General features: G+C 43.9%; 1 protein-coding gene across 1 annotated transcript in view; it reads left to right on the plus strand.

Annotated features, from left to right (window-relative positions):
• The first annotated feature begins 961 nt into the window (after positions 1–961).
• The window catches only part of LOC142803317 (membrane metallo-endopeptidase-like 1), a 67,343-nt gene continuing 50,204 nt past the window's right edge, over positions 962–18,100 (plus strand). The window contains exons 1-3 of the mRNA XM_075888442.1: positions 962–1,124; positions 4,303–4,584; positions 9,238–9,375. Of these exons, the coding sequence (XP_075744557.1) occupies positions 1,089–1,124; positions 4,303–4,584; positions 9,238–9,375 (456 nt within the window). The 5' untranslated portion in view covers positions 962–1,088. The remainder of the gene's footprint in view (positions 1,125–4,302; positions 4,585–9,237; positions 9,376–18,100) is intronic.

Genomic DNA, 18,100 nt, shown 5'->3' on the forward strand with positions numbered 1-18,100 from the left:
ACATTGTCAGGAAACGAACCTTGCGAATGTAGGTTTGATCAAAGTTCTTGCCTAATGTTTTCTTTAGGCGTGCGTCGTGCATTGTTAATGGAATGGCAGGTCAGTCGGGTGCACGTATGCATACTCAATACACACTGCCGCCATGCGCGTTTTAATTAGGTTATGCACGTCGAAAATGTGCATGAATAAACGCACTAGAATCCGGCACTGCTGCTGTGCATACAGATTCTCGTGGAAGCGGTTTGACAAAAGAGGATATTGTTTAGTTCAAGAGCAGTCGTCAACCTGCGAGAAAGACGGGATACGTGACATCACCAATTAGATCACGCATTGCGTAGAAGAATTTCCTGGACAACCTAAGTTTTTAACGTATTGCAAATTTTTTTTTTGCACTTCAGCGTGAGTTTGCAAAACAGTTTTTGCTTCTGTAGCTTGAGTTGGTTTTTTGTTACAACGAAACTGGGCCGAAGAAGTTGTGACATAATTGTTAGCTTTATGCCTATTATAGTAAGAACATTGCACTGTAAGAGCTTGCCGTCAAACTAAAGAGTGGGCCTCATCAAACTCAGCATCAATCAATTGCTTCGTAAACTGCACGTTTTGAGCTTAGGTTTTAATGACAAAATGACGCAATTGAACAGACTGTCTGGAACACTTATTCAGGTCTTAAACTCACGTTCAACTGGTTTCTACACCAGTAAAAAAATTTATTAAATTTACTAAAGTGCAGATTATGCAATACTACACAATACGATAGAAGAAGCAAAGTGAACTTTGCTCCTGTTTCTGTCTGTCTATGTTTGTTCCACCGTGCAACTTTAAAATAAAGTAAGTTATCAGCTCAGTATTCAGTTAGTCATGCATTTATGTTTCTTAGATGTGCGAGCGGTTGAGAACTATAGGAACATGCATGACGTATTTACAACAAGTGTTTACCCTTTGACATTAAAAACCAGGATCAGGGAGGACTCGTACTGAACCAGCGCCAACATCTTGAAGATGAAAATGAGAAGAGGAACGAGTGCTGCCTCATCGTATGCTTTTTTGTGGGATTGGGACTGTTTTGTTGCTTATTGTTGCTGGGAATAATGTTCTCCAACCAGTCCGAAGACGATACTAGCAAGGTAAGTGTTCTGGAAGCATTGACATTGGTTAGCGTTTTCCCCTCTAAGTAGGCGTATGGATTTAGCTTGTGAACATGCAAACATGTGTCTCGCGGAAATTTGACGTAATGATCTTGAACGGAAATTACACAGGTTAAAGCTTAACTGTCTCATCGTTATACTGGATTATTTGCTGTGATTTTGCCTATACGTACACAGAACAGTGTCGGTAACGCTGTTAGAGATCAATTACGTTATCATCACTGACATTGCGTGACCCGCCATCTTAAAATTGCATTGACAAGTTCCTGTCGTGTCGACATAACAAAATATTAAGTGGGCGTATCATTATAAACACTTATCTGGTACCTCATAATTTAATTTTATGTTGCGTCTTCAGCCTAGACAGTTCACCTTAAAAATATAGCCATAATTTCTTTACGCAACGTCACCAACGCTGATGAAACAGCATACCTGGTGGCTTTTCTTTGCTACTTGGGCTTCTCTTTCGTATAGTGAATTCTATTAGCAGGTGCCGGGCATTTACGGTGCCAGTTGTTCTCCTACATGCGGAATAAGTATGCTCCATAGACAAATATCGAGCGTTTCTTGTATGACTTATTGGCAGGTCCAGGGCAGCTCTTTCACCAAATACACTCCACCAAGCAGGTCTCTCTACTCCATGAACAGCGTTGGCGTCGAGCGGAAATTAGATGCAGCCCGCACCTTCCCAGAGCATGGCGTGCAATGCCACTGGCGGGGCGAGATGCCCGAACATGACCGTTCCCTCTCCATGTGCACGTGATCTCGAAAACTATAGAGTGACATAGTGAATATTGCGCGGAAAGCAAGAAACGCTAGGCGCTTACTGAGGAAAACGTGTGCTAGCCCACCCTACCATTTTTTTCTTGCAGGGTTACCTGTGTTATATTCGCAGATGTCCGTCAATTGCACTCTGCCAAAAAAGAGTGCTCCAGCGCATAGGTTGTTCGCCACTCTGAATTTTCAAATTGAATTCACCATTACAGTGCTGTATAAGCCCGGCTATATCGCGAAAAAAAAAAAAACGATGGCGATCTTCCTAAACAGCCATCGTTAAAACCCGAAAGTGAAACCTTTCTTAACAGAGGTAGTTAAGGGTTTATTGTGCACTGTTTCAGCAACAGCAACAAATCGCAAAGTTATCTCAAAGACGGCAAGCAGCTCGCGGCGCCGCACCTTTATGGCACCGCCGTCTCTCTCTCAGAACTGCGATGCCTGGCGTACGTGTGCTTCTCACTCTGTCTTCATTTGATCAGTCCACAATACCTGACGTTCTGCTCCTAGCATTCTCTTCAGTCGTTCACTATCCTCACTTGCTTGTACTGTGCTTTTTTTTCTCCCTTCCTTCTCTTAGCTATTACCATGCTGTGCTATATATGCATCCTCTCCCTGTATATGCTTAGCTCTCACCAGCTGCTCTATGTCCTTGCGTACGTAGGCAATGGTTCAACGTGTAAATCGAACAGCTCCGCTGCTTAAACATTATACCGCACTGTTATATAACTCAGTATCCACAAACACTGATAGGTTTTAAGTTTTCACTGTTGCTGCGTGCGTGGCAAGTCTTTGAGGCCTTTCACGACAGCACACGTCTTCACAAGAAGAAAACCAGCTTAGAAGCAGCGTGAGAAGGTGAAGCCGTGGGGTGCGAGGTGCTTCGTTTGTTGCTCTTGGCTGATGACCAGTTTCTTCGGATTGTTTGCATTTCAACGCGCATGGTCTTGAGGAGCCCATGTCCAAGCAATTCAAGACTCGTCTGTCACGCTGACCCTAAGCGAAAAAATATATCGATGTAGACAAAGAATAATGATCAAGGTTGGATGAAGCATTTATTCGATAAAGTACGTGTGGGAAAGCAGTATGGCACAACAAATAATTCATCCCATTGCTACAGCCTGCTTTGAAACATTCGCAATTAGGGCGTAAAAGTTAGTTTCTCTCTCTGTCTTGTGAAGCCATAAAGCCATCCGCACATGGAACGCTATGCGTGCAATAAGCAGCTCATTTGATCCTCCGCCCAAAAGAATGACTTGGTGCTTCAGTCGGCTACCGTACGACATGTTCGCCATGTACGCTTACGCTAACCAAACCTGTGTTACCGCCGGCAGCCCTTGTGACTCATGCTTTTTACAGCACCTCAAACTATACTGCGAGATCCCTTTAAAGATTTCTTTTTTTATGGTAGTGAAAATGTATTTCTTGTAGACGCTATTCTTCAGTGTCGTCCGCAGGCTTCACATTCTGCGATTATGCTTAAAGACGGTACTCACGCCGAGTCATCTCGCACTTTCACGTTCCATGCTAGCGCAAGTTCGCTCGAAAGCTGGTCTTGACTGAGGCTTTCTTTTTCCAGTTCAGGTACTAAGACGGGCTTTTTTGCTTAATCGTTCGACGAAACATACTTTGGTGCTTGCGTCGACGGAAAAAGAAAACAGTGTGATGACACACGAGAAACTTTGAACGTCAATGACAATTGCTCAGGCATAAAAGTATAGTTCTTCATTGGGTATAATTTTTGAAAGTGTGATAGTGTTTGTTTTCTGCTTTGCATGTGCGCATTCATCCGTTCATCCATCCATCCATTCATTCGTTCAACCGTCTGTCTTCTGGTACACTTCAATTCTAACACCCACTTACTACGTATCATACACTAGTATATTGATATGGTTGTTCGTAGGCATAAATATATGTAATCGCCACGATATAGATGCTTCATGCGTTAGAGGCAGAACGAATGTGTATAGGGGTATAGAGTCCTTCGGATATTTTCTCCAGCTGTCGGTAAGTGTACTTTGGCAACCATCCGCTGCACAGAAATGCACACGCACGTTCAAATTGGGGGCAAGATGCGGCAGCAATCTGGTCATGCTAAACTTGATATATGTACTGAGAGCAGCTTAATAGTAATAAAATTTTCTAATAGTGCATGCTAGAAAATACATGTTTCAAGATTCCCGCATATTCGTACGAGAACAGGAAGCTCGTTACCTGAGGTAATTTATGTTAAGAAGAGATTGCCAAATAAAAATTGCTTTTAGTTTTGTTCAGATTGAACTTAGTGTAATTGGTTCTGTCGGGGCAAGTACACTTTTACATAATAAGCAAGTGGAGAGTCTCCTTGTAACCGTAGTGCTCTGTTTCTGACCCTAACGAACAGGTTGACACACTGCCGTCCCTCTACGTTCCGGAAATTTCTGTTCCTCGAAGAACACGACCATCGGAACAGCCCGGACTGCCCGGAAGCAATGCCTCAGTGACATTACCAAAAGATTGGCGCCAAGTCCCATCGCCTCTCCCCTCAGTAAATGAATGTTCAACGTGTGGCTGTCGGACACTGGGACAGCAAATACGAGAGAAACTTGACTACAGTATGGATCCGTGCAATGACTTCTACAAGTTTGTCTGCAACTCTTTCAGAGGCCACAGCGAGTTTGAAAACGTAAGAAGAAAGACCACTTTCGTTCACCCGTTTACCTAAAACCAGAAGAGAAAAAAATCACCGACTAAGTGCTATGAGGTCAATAGATTATTCATATAGTTGATCAAATTATTTCTCCCCTTCTTTACAATTGGTTCGCGTTGAATATATTTTATGACGTAGGCATGAAGGCTAAGAAAGCGGCAGTGACAGCATTAAGTATTGAACAATTCGATGGGCATAAATGCTGCCAGTATGTTCAAGAGCACCAAAAAAAGACAGACTAGTAAGTGTGAGTGCATAGTTAAATTGACAACAACGATGTGCACTGTGCATGATATGGCGATTAGCCTAATCAGATCATAGAACACTAAATGAAAACACTAACAAAACTTCAATATGTTACTGACAATAAGAAGCAGCTTGTTTTTCGCGAAAGATAATCTTCGTAGTGGTGTTAGAAACATCATTGCGCGCTTCACGACACTCCTGCCCCACTCTCGACGTGAAAAACAAACGTCTCGGTGCTGCAACGATGGCATGAGACAGAATGAAATTTATTCTTTTTCTAGTCCGGGGATGTCAATGTCCAGAACCTGCTATGTCAGGGATCAGCAACCTACAACCCACGTACCATATGCGGCCGATGGCATGACGCCGTCAGAATCCTCCCTGCCCTTGTCACCTCTCGACTGTAAAGAGGCTTTTTGGCAATCACACTAAGCTGATTTTTATTACAGTTTAAGCGAACGTAATTTCCAACTCTTTCTGTGCCATGTCGTCAATACCACCAATTACTTCTCTTTAACTGCAAAGCACCACCTCCCCCTTTCCCGATTTGACATCCGGCCTCCAGCATTTCGACTTCACGCCAGTTGGCGCTTCACCTTGAAGGTTTTCCAGCATCTTTAGATATCCTTTTACACATGTGAGAATGGACAATTCTGGAGAAATTTGTTCCATCTGAGGTTTGTTATCGTGCACAGAAATCACGCAGTTTGCGGGCATGTAGCATTTTTAAAGTTTCAGTTGACCTGCTGCTAGGGCATTAAAATGATGGGTTATCGAAGAGTGCCTATTTTATAGGTTCAAATATAATTGTACAAACTCATTCTCAATTTGATCTATTTCAGTAGATTCTGTTCGACTTGTATTCGAATATTTGGGTAATAATTCGCACACCCTGACTACAATACTGTCACGCAAGCACCCTCCCAATTCTTCATTATTCTTGTGATACTAGAGAACATATTGTATATAATAAACGAAATCTTATACAAGCTTTCTATTGGGCGCCCTTTATTAGAAATAAGTAACGCGGAAGACTTTAGGTAGGTCACACGTACCATACGACCGCCCTACACGATCACGGGTCCGCGTCTTACAGTCACGCGTCTGCACCTAAAAGTCCTACTAGATATTGCGCTTGCTATAGCTTCATATCCACGATACTTCAAGGATTCTGATACTCGCCGCGACAATTGCATTTTTGATAGAGGCAAAATGCTTGAGGCCCGTGTCCTTAGATTTAGGCAGACGTTAAACTACCCCTGGTGGTCAAAATTTCCGGAGCCCTCCACTACAGCGTCACTCATAATCATGTGGCAACTTTGGGTTTTAATACCAAAATATTAAAGCATTTTTAGGCGCTATCTTGAACCTTATCACGCGGCACACTATGCATCTTCTGCTAGCTACATTATTAATCCTGTGACGCCATCTCAAGGCATGGAACATAGATAGCAACCGTGGAACGACCAATATCAGCCGAATAAAGTCGTACTATGACCCCTTATCTCTCGCTTTATGGCTCAACTGGCCATAGTGAACCCTCTTTTCGCGAAAATTTCATACAAAAAAAATAAACCATTTGCAGATAAAGGAGCAATGTGTAGATGTGAAGCAGTGGGTGCTAACGCTTACCTTGGCGGTGGTGTTGACACTGGCAGTCATCGCGGCGTTACGCAGAAGAAAAATCTGAGGAGTCACAAAAAGCGCAGTGATAGATTGGTGTTTTCTACTGGAACATGTCAGTCGCTGCTAATGGACAATGCGAGACGGAAGACTTCGATGGAACACAGAGAGCCGCAGTGTGCATTTAGATAACGCACACACTGCGAATTTCATTTGTTGACCAAGGCACATGAGAAATCTCCCAACGCCAATACTATGGAGGTCCAGATCCTGTGCCTATGTACACGAGGTGGTCAGGTAACAGTTGTGCAGCGCGAGCCTTCGGTCTTTTAGGGCAAGAAACTCACTAGTAGACGCTGCCTGCGTCGGCGTGTCGAGCAAAGAGAGGGGAGAGTGCAGAAGAGGACAGGGAGGAGACGAACAAGGGCATTGGTGGTGTAAGCGCCACGGGCAGGGATGCCTCGAGGAGAGGGAGTTGGAGCGAACGTCGGCTCGAAGCAACGCTCACAAAGGCAGTGCCTGCGAGGCACTGCCTTCGTCGGCGTTGCAAGCTGAGAGAGGGGCAGCGTAGAGAATAGAGGGGGAAGGGACGTGCTAGCGCAGTGACAAACGGCACGCGGCAACGGCGTTGCACGCAGAGGGTTGTCTAGAAGAGAGAGGAGGATCGTGCGTTGGTTGGCAGGCGCTGCCTGCGTCGGTGTGCGAGGCCAGAGAGGGGCGAGAGTAATAGAGAGTGTGGGGTAGGGGACGCACATGGGCAGTAAGTGTGGTTACGGCGCATAAACGCATTCAACTCTACCATACGGTTGCTTCGCATCAAGAAAGTGTATTGATAGTTGTTGCTATGCACGAGATTTTTATAAGTTTTATAACGCAGATTCACGGTGGCTTGATACTGCTGCATTTAGCGCTGTGCGTTGCTGAGCTCCGCTGAAGTTTTGTGTCTCACGCATCTCGAGGTACAGATCTCTTGCCTGTTGTGCAAAGGGGGGCTAGAGAGCAATCAGAGTGGGAACAGAACCTAAATAACTAAATTTTAATAAAGGTTGGCAACAAATCGAGAATACTGAAAGTAAGGTCACACAAGAAATAGCGTGAACACGCAGGGCTACGTTGAAGCAATGTGAGATAGATATAGCATACCACGTGTGAGATATCCACGTGACGGGCATCGCCACGGATTCGGTACTGTTCAGGCGCTCACACTTTATCATATGGCGACATACCCTTGCCCTTAAAGCCTAATGTTTTTATGTGTGTGTAATAAATGTTTGCCGCTAGGTGGGTGTTGTGTATCAAGTAAAGTAGTGTCTTGTAGAATGTGTTGTTATGTATCCCGCGGTCGTAACTGGTTGTGTCACTTGCATATGTTATTTCGAGCATTTTATTTATCTTAAAGTACGCTAACAAAACGTACGGTTGAAAAGTAAACTTACCGCGATGCAATACTTAAGAGTCTCCGAGTGAACCTCGAACAGAGTGTGTTCGTGAGCTCGAGATTGGCTGCGAGCCATCATGGCTTTTTTCTCACTCAGAATACTGCTCATTGCACTGCGGAAGCTTTCGGCACTTCGAATGGCTTCACAGCCTCCAAGATCGGAATGCGCTTTGGTCATGCGGTGACCTCGTGCGATTACATCATCGTGTGACATATGTGGCGTAATAGTAAAGTTACCATAGCCACAATTTTTGACTATAATCTCGTCGTGACGCCCTCGGTGAGCCGTGATTTCTGATCTAATAGTTTTTTGCGTCATTCGTGTTGATGCCAGTGGTCGCCTGTCTCTTTAATGACGAATTTAAGGGTTTCGTTTTCTTGTCACTATTAACTTGATAGAAAATATTCAATTTTACGCGAGTTTGACGAGACATATCTCGGATGTCATCTGGATAACAAAGAAGCACATTCTTGAGATCACTCTACCAGTTCAGCAACGGTCTCCCGCACCTCAAAATGGTTCAATAAACCCAATCATTAAAATTTTATTGGTTATTGTTGAAGCTATTTGAACTTTACCACAAGTGAACTCATATTGCGATATGGGCTATTATTAAGTCTAACTCTTAACGTCAGCCAAAACCATATATTGTTCTTTTCAAAAAGCTGTTTATTCCAATAAGCGGATGGGGAGCACCCAATTAGATGTACTTTGGAAGAGAAATCAGGGCATCTCCAGGAACTCGTGAAAACTGACAACAAAAACAGGGCGTCATACTTAACAGCCACTCATGCTTCTGATGCTTGGAACAGCAACGGGAATAAAAAACAAATGCGAATGCTGTAAAAAATGACCCAAAATTAAAAAAAACCTAAATAACAACTTTAAAAATGAGAAATATAAATACTGAAGGTCGCCTGTAACCATATGCATACCCAAGCGTGTTCCAAGCAATTTTTTTTTCCAAGTTATCACTGTGAATCACTATGAAATGATGCAGATCTCTCCACTATGGCTCTCTCATATTCATATAGTGGCTTTGGAAGGTCAAAACCTACATATCTATCAATCAATCAATCACCGTGAAATAAAAAGGCAGCGTTTTCCAGTGCTCATAGCATATTATTTTTCGGTAATTGTTTCGGTTAGCCCTACCTCAACTGCGGAAGGCAGCGGTGCCTGATAAAGAATTGACGTTCAACCTATGTAAATGTACCGTGTTCCGTACAGCCAGGTAAACGTCTCCGCTGAAAAATGCATATTTCAATTATTTCCATTTTTATTCGAATTTAGTGGCATGCTTTTTTGGTCTTCTCTACAGGCTCAAGAAGCCGTTTACTTGTACACCCAATTACGCCTCACCGTTCCGTTTATACCAGACACGAATCAACTGTCATGGCAGAAAGCAGCTGGCATGTACCACGCTTGTTTGAATTTCATGGCGGAGTACAAACCAGAGGTGAGTGTAACAACTGTAGAACATTTACTGCCAAATATTCTTATAAGTCGATAATTGAGTGGACAGTACATAGAAAGAACCTCCTCCTGGACTGCGCATGGCTGTAATCGAAAGACAACTCTAAAGGACTTCTACTGAGGAGGCGAAGCGGCTACGGCGCTCAGCTTCTGCTCTGCCAGTATTTTGTTCACATAGATGCAGGCAAAATTCTGATGGCCCATGTACTTTACGACATGAACGTTGGTAAAGACCAAATACCATTGAATTTATTTGCAGCCTTGCAAATATGCGAGAGCGAAAGGCAAACAATCATACTAGCGAAAACCCTGCTCCCATAAGGTGAGGTATATTTGTAAATAACTCGCGCACAAATCCCGCATTTCTACGAAGTTAATGATGATAAAAGTGCTTGCTCTAGAGGTTAAATTTGGTGAACCGTGAATCCTGTGTAAATAGGCTCAATTATTAACATATAAAGGCGTGACAAGAGAGTTGTTGGGGTGTGATTGTATATACACGTTATATACAGAATGTTTATTATTAAGATATCAATTTAATATATAGAGATACTTACACATTGATGAAATATATACAATTTGTTCAAGAGCTTGTTTACGGATCACATAAGCTCGGATGAAGGTTTTGCTTTTAGTTCAACGGTTTTGTGATCCGTAAAATACAAAGCCAGATGATTTGAATTATAGGATGTAGTTCAAAGTTCGAGAAGGATCCTGGTGACGATCCACACTGTAGCCTCATTCCGAGCCGTCCGCGCCGCCACCTTGCCTTCTGCGGTGTTCATAGTTGGTACCGGTATCGACGCGCACTGAGTGATGTCCGGCGAAAGAAAAATAAGCGCGCCAAAAGCGAGCAATACATGTCGGCGTGGTCATATAGTGATCTAGTGATCTCCTATCAAATTAGATCACGCGTCGAGAGCAGCACCCAGAGAGCGCTTGCGCCCAAGGAGGTTTGAAAGAATTGCTGGAGTGGAAACTCCGGCAATGCCTTGCCAGCAAAACTGAAGCGAGATTTTACCCTGCCAAGATTTCGGAAACATCCTCTTTTCTGGTAGTGCCCACTTAGAGATAAGGTGGGTTTGTTATGCTAGTTTATATGCTACCTTATATCTATATAAAATATAGTTGTTCCCGTCGAAACAACACACAGAACAATATGGGTGACTGACTTGCAATGAACTTTGCCTCTAATTAGAGGCGTTTACTAAGCAAAGCTTAACTCTAAGAAGTATTTGAAGCACTATGTGACCCGTAAAAGTTTCTACAATAAACTTGTTGGGCATGCGAGAGAAAAGGTCAGTTTTTAGTAGCTGAACGGTGGTAGATTATCATGCCCCTTGTAAGGTGGCCGCTGCAGCCACCATCTCGCGTATACGCACAGTATCACTCCTGGGCAATAATTTCCACTCCAGCCATTTTTCAAACCTCCTTGTCCGCGCTCAAGGGCACTGCTGCACCTCTAGCGGGAGCAATGAGCACTAGAGTTCACACCGGTGAAACGACGAGAGACAACCTCTCAGTAAAAGCAGCAAGCTCCTAATACTTCCCCATCTACAATACATTACAGCCTTAGAATAAAGACAACCACAGCCTCTCGAACTCAGGGGCGCATGCCACTCATCTGTTCAAGAAAGTCGTGGTAGGGCGTTTATGTTTACGTTTTTACTGCATTTTTGCCGCTAATGTAATTATCACGCATATTAATAAATTGAATGGTATTGACTATGCTCTGTTCACAACAAAAAGGAAGCAGAAGCTAGAGGGCCTGTGGCCTCACGAAGGCTTCTGCTCCTACGAAAGTTTGGCACGCAGGCCATACGAAGCACAAGTCAATAAAAAATAAACTTTAGATACATATACAACTGAATGGTCACAAAAATGAAACTGCATGCATATAAAGAAGTATAAAAGCGAGAAGAATAAATTGAAAGTTCCTTGTACCTTAAATAATAAGTTCGGCTGCAAGATGGTGTCTGAATCTTCGCTCCAAATTTATATGAAGTCATAGGTTCCAATTGAAATCCAGCAATACTAAAGTGTGTGTCTATCGAATATTCACCTACCCAAAATGCATGAACGGGATTTCACCTTATGTAAATGAGCAAATACGACTGAATTGAGCATGTGCGCAAATTCTTCGGTGGGTGAGCGACGGTGATGGTGGGGCTTACATTTATTCGTCGTTGTAACTGCTTATTCTAATGCCTCAAGTGGGGAATAAACATTCACGTCATTTATCACTATTATGACTGTATTTACCAATCAAATTTAGTAAGACGACACCGTTGAACAGATTATTTCGCTGAAATCCTGGCATCCCCATTGGTTTCAGCATATGTACTTGCTTTAGGCCGGAAAATTAGTGATGTCAGTGAGGGAAAAGTTGAGAAATAAGCAAACACAACAAGTGACAAAAACGTTTGATTTGAAAGAAAGTTGAAATCAGGTCTTTTGTGGGCTAAGCAGGTGTTCTACCGCAGAGTCACTTGATTACTTGAAGCTGGTACAAAAAGAAAAAAAAAAACTCTAAGATAGTTGTGGTAATAGGCATGTAATAGGCATGGTATGTAATAGGCTTGAGGCGTGTGCAGAGAATGAAACGAAGCTAGCAGCTGAAAAGGCAATGCGTGGGGCCTTTATTACGCGACTGCGTTGTACTCTTCTAGTTCTGGCGCCTTTCGACTTTTTCTTGAGCACCACACAAGAAGAGGAGGAGGATGGCGTGGCCACAACGTAATTCTAACTGAATTACAACTGATTATTTTAACATAATCTCCAAAAGACTTGAAACAAAACCGACACCTGCTGTAGGCACGCTATCCTCGCACTACCAAGCAAAATGGCAAACAACACTTAACAATGCTTTCTTTTCTCTCATGAACATGCTGAAGAACCACTGCATCGATCAAATTGAAGGATTTTTTAAAGAGTTACATAATATACTCCAATGAAAAAAAAATCTGGCACAGCTTGTCAAAAATCAAAAGAAAAAAACTAAAGCCGAAGCAAAACCACAAAATGATTTGAAATCAGGGAGCCCTCCTCCGAGCATCCACCCTCTTCCCACAAACAACTGACCGCACAAACAGAGAAGTACCAAGCACAGCTGACACCTCCATACAAATCGAACAGCAGTCCAATGTCGTAGACATTTCAAGAACGTTGGGTCAAAAGAAAACAGACAGCTTTAGTAAAAAGGGCCCAAACTTTTGTTCAACCAACAAAACAATACACGAATTCGAGCTTTTGTTCAACCAACAAAACAATAAACGAATTCGAGCTTCACAGAGACTTCACCAAATTCTTACGACGAATGCGCATTAGTTATCGTTTCGCCGAAAACGACGGAACAGGAAGAGGTACTACAACACTTAGGGCTCAATGTACATGGATCCCTGAATCAGAACAAGCAGTTTAACTTGACTTTTATCGTAAACCTAATACTACAGAAATAATAAACTAATGTAAAACAGCTAAACAACCTGAGAACTTGGCTGCTTCAGAAAGCTGCATTATTTCTAAGCTCAAGTCACGCGGAGACATTAAATTTAGGAAGGCTGATAAGGGAGGAAGCATAGTAATCTTTCCAATAGAGAAGAACAAGCACGAAGCTTACAGACAACTGAAAAACCCTGAACACAACCGTAAATTAGACAATGATCTTACAGAGCAATATACACTCAATTACCAACTGCTTTAGACATATTTTGGCGGATAAACTGATATCTCCATCACAATCTAAATTTTAAACCAAACAGCCAAGGAGCGGGGTGGTTCTATCTTCTTCCGAAAATTCGTCAAATACCATCCGCAGAATTATACAGTAACGATATTCCAGGGTGCCCCAATATTATCAAACAAGAACACCTCAACCGAGAACCTTTCCATATTTCCAAACCTTTTCTAGGTGTAATTACAAAGTCACTATTGTATTTGTCCAAAATATACACCACCTACTGAGAATAATAGATGAAATTTATAAGAACAACGCTCTACCACAAGAGGCCATTCTCGTCACACTAGATGTAACCACTTTATATACGAATATTCCTATCCCCCAGGGCTTAGCTGCAGTTGAGCTAACATTATCTTGACAGAGCGCGCAACATTGTGCTGAAGTACGTTGGACACTACTGGAATTAGTACTGTCAAATAACTACTTTGAATTTGAAGAAAACTACTATCTTCAAATACAGAGAATGAGAATGGGTACCCCATTAGCTCCAACCTACGCAACTATATGGATAGAAATTCTACAAATTGAAATCCCGTCTCACTATGAGAACAAACCTCACACATACCTTCAGTACATAGATTGCATTTTTATTATATGGGTACATGGGCAGCGAAACCTAGATAAATTCACTTCATGCCTAAACTCATTGCATACAAATATAAAGTTGACCCCTGATACCTTGAATCAGCGCATCAGATTTTTAGACATGGTCATTTATCTTGAAAATGGCGCACTAAAGAGAACTTTGTATAAAAGATCATTTCACTAGCTACAATACTTAGATTGCACAAGCCACTACCCGAGACACTCTAAACAGGGCATTTTAAAGAGTTCGGCAACAAGGTTACGCCGCTTATGCATAGAAAACGAGAATGATACGTAAACAGACTTACCGTCCGAAAAGGAACACTATCAAAAACAAACCATCCTAACGCATTCCTTTTCAAAGCCTACAGACGCACTGGAACGGGACCGCAATGAAGCACTCAAATCACGCCCTAAACCACAACAACAGCAACTACGCCTTTTCTCACTACGAAGTTTGCTAATGCACTTTCTAAGATAAGCAACATCCTCACAAAATACTATCCAATTTTAACAACCGACCGGAAACTCGAGAAAATCTTTCCCGAACCACCTAAGGTCACCTACAGGCGCAACGCTAACTTTAAGGACATGCCTGTTCATGCAAAACTTAAAACAAGGACTAGGACATAGTCTTGTCCCTGTGGCCGGCTCAGATGCTCCACCTGCAAACGTATACAACCAGCTACCAGCGTAAAAAAGCACAGCATCTGCTTACATTCACAAGTTGACATTGAGCTTCACCTGCACTTCAAACAGCCTAATATAATTCACTGTCTTGAGTGTTCCATGTGTAGAAAACAATATATAGGCGACAATGGGCCACCGTGCAGACACAAAGCCCAATTTACCAAAAGCGATAGCAGGTCACATCAATCAACAGGACCACCATTTAGACCAAGCAAAGCTTTATGTTCTACAAACTAATTTCTGGTCACGACGAGAGCGAAAATACATGGAATATTATTGGACACACAAATTGAAGTCGCCACACTCATTAGGAATCAATGTAACACGTGGCAATGTGGAATCGCTCAAAACCATAATAAAGATTCGGCAATATATAGAGACAAGATACGTTCACTCTTCTCATACACATAACCGGTATTACATAAAATCTCTCATATTATACACAATGTACTAGTAATATTCTCTTTCCATTTTTTTCAATTTTATCATAGATATGATTGTGTTTATATACAACTACAAAATTTTTATTACCTAGAACCTTTCAACCACTGCTTTCTGCCCTCTTTCCTCGCTTCTAAAACCAATCCGGATGCGCATCGTCAAGGTTAATGCCAACCTAAAAAGGTCTCTGCGTATACTTCTTTTTCATCTGTTAGGCCTAACGTCCCACCTACCTCCATCCCGCCTTATAGTTTCCCTTTCCTTTTCTTTCTTTTTGTGTTTTTCTCATCGTCGCTCATTTCCTTAGCATTCTCAATTTACATTTTTCTCAGCCAACAAGCTGCCGAATTCCTGCGACAATTCCACTGAGCGGGCGACCTACAAGGACACCGGAGGCATATTTTCTCCACTAACCTTCCCCATTGACCACATGTTCTTCCGAGCCATCCGTAATCGCTTATCTACGACATCTTGGCAATTAAAAAGTACACCGCCTGCTTCTCCCTTCTTTTTTGTAACCGTTTTCTTGTTATGCGTCGCACTCATAGTTATTCGAGAAACAGGCGTAAGCCACTATTGTCGGTAACGCTTTGTAGCGGCCGGACGCGCCGACCGTCTGCAGACTTCAAACTTTCAAGCCGTTTCCTTTTTTGTGTCTGTAGCGCAAATCGCTTTGAAGCGCAACCCTCCTACTTGCGTGTTCCCTCCTACAGAACGTGCTCGCGTTGTGCCGCGAAGTGGACGAGCTAATGACAGAGAGCGACAAGGTGGGCCACATACTCAAGGGCATCGCGGACGACGCTTTCAACTTGCTCGCGTACAACAACGTCACGACCGTCGATATCATATAAGAAATGCCGCCGCTTTGAAATGGCCAAAAACCGCCGAGTTCGACATCAATTTTCATGGCTCCCTAACACGGCTGTCACGTCAACCTGTACCGATCTCGTTGCCGCACCACCCTTGCACGAGAATGTCACACGCATCGTTCAGCGCGAGATTGAGGCAGCGCGTCTGGCGCCATTTCATGCACTTCCGCTCGACCAGGGCACCGTGCAAACACCTCCGGCGGTGTCAATTATTCAGGCAGTTGTGCGGCAAGAAATTGCTAACCTTGGTTTTCCTGTCACCTGCTTTGTCTGCCGACCGGACTACAGACCGATGCCAATAAATGCACCACGCCATGACCCATACACTCTGCCCAGATCCCGTAATCCGATGCAGTGGAGAACAACAGAGGAAAAGCCAATCTGCTTCCGCTGTCACCGAGTTGGCCATGTCTTCCGCTACTGCCGCAGCACTTGGACGCCCCCCCCCCCTCCCCGTTGGAGCCAATTTTCTTCTTCTCCTCAGCCACACGCGGACTCCCGTCGGTATTCGCCTAGTCATGAGTATCCTGCTTCCTAGCCGTGAGTCTCCTGCTTCCGACGCACCTAACAGCCGCTCTATCGTGCGTTCACCGTCACCGCAACGCCGCCGTTCTCCGTCGCCCCAACCCCGTCGCTATCCCTCGCCGACTAACTATGGATCTTCCCGGATGGAAAACTAGATTATGCAGCTCCTGGAGGTAGTGCTGCATCAAGTGCGACTGACCCAAATCCTCCGTTGACGCTACCTACTAATAAGAACTTGCTGGAATTGCATGTGGACGGTCTTTATTTGACGGCTTTAGTTGACACTGGCTCAGGTGTCTATAATGAGTGCTTGTCTGTGTCGCCTCCTGAAGAGAAGTACTCACGCCTGCCGCAACACAAGCCGTCCTTGTTGCCGATGGTGGACTGTAGCCCTCATTGGAATGTGTACCGCTCGTATTAGACTTGCCGGCCGTGGTGCTCCTGTTTTATTTACCGGGCTAGACAGTTGCCCTCATGGCGTCATTTCCGGGATGGACTTCTTATCGACGCATTCTGCCCTGATTGAGTGTGCCACCGGCACTCTCTATTTAAAACATCCTCTTCTCCTGAATTCTCATCCTGAACCCCCGAACAATCTGTGCACCACTGACTTCTTCCGGATACCGCCTAAAGCTCTCACATTCATCGAAGTGGCAACACCCTCTCCCGTGCTCAACGGTGATTATATCGTGACGCCGATTACTGATGTTCTACTGGCGCGTGACATTACTGTCCCACACTCCATCGTAACCATGGCCTCTAACCAAACACATTTACCTGTTATCAATTTTGGTTTTATAAAACAATTGCTACCTCAAGGAATATTCGTCGCCACGCTAAGACCCTTAATTATAGACCAGGTAACCTGCTTTGTGGAAGACCTATGTCCCGATCACCCGCGTCACTCGCAGGATGCCACGCGCCTGGATGCAACCTTACGCTTCATAATCGCCCCGGACCTCGAACCTGAGAAGTCAGCCACGGTTTGCCGCCTTATGGCTTTATACCACGACATATTCGACATAGACAGCCATCCACTCGGCCAGACTTCACTCGTCAAGCACCGCATTAACACAGGTGATTCCCATCCCATTCATCGGCGACCATACCGGGTGTCTGCCACCGAGCGTAAAATAATTCACCAAGAAGTCACCAAGATGTTAGCCAAGGGAATTATTGAACCCTCTTCGAGCCCATGGGCGTCCCCCGTTGTGCTCGTTAAAAAGAAAGATGGCACGTGGCGCTTCTGCGTGGATTACCGTCATCTGAATAGAATCACGAAAAAGGATGTTTACCCTTTAAAACCCCGCATCGATGACGCTCTCGATTGTCTCCACGGCGCCCGATACTTTTCCACAATAGACCTACGTTCCGGCTACTGGCAGATTGCTGTCGACGAAAAAGACCAAGAGAAGACTGCGTTTATAACTCAAGATTGCCTATATCAGTTCAAGGTTATGCCGTTCCGGCTATGCAACGCCCCAGCCACGTTTGAGCGCATGATGGACTCTCTGCTACAAGGGTTCAAATGGTCAACATGTGTTCGTTATCTTGACGAAATCGTTCTATAATCCCCAACGTTTGAGACCCACCTTCAGTGTTTCTCAGCTATTCTGGACATATTCTGTACCGCAGGCTTTCAATTAAACTCGTCGAAGTGCCACTTCAGACGCCAGCATACTGCGGTGTTGGGCCACCTTGTCGACGCATCTGGAGTGCAGCCGGACCAGGAGAAAATTCGTGCAGTCACCAGTTTTTTGTACCCCGGTCAGTCAACGACGTCCGGAGTTTTGCAGGACTTTCTTCCTATTTTAGAAGGTTTGTGAAAGGTTTCGCAACCATCGCTCGACCTCTCACTG

The sequence above is a fragment of the Rhipicephalus microplus genome, chromosome 3 (assembly GCF_043290135.1).
Source record: "Rhipicephalus microplus isolate Deutch F79 chromosome 3, USDA_Rmic, whole genome shotgun sequence".
NCBI classification, from domain to species: domain Eukaryota; kingdom Metazoa; phylum Arthropoda; class Arachnida; order Ixodida; family Ixodidae; genus Rhipicephalus; species Rhipicephalus microplus.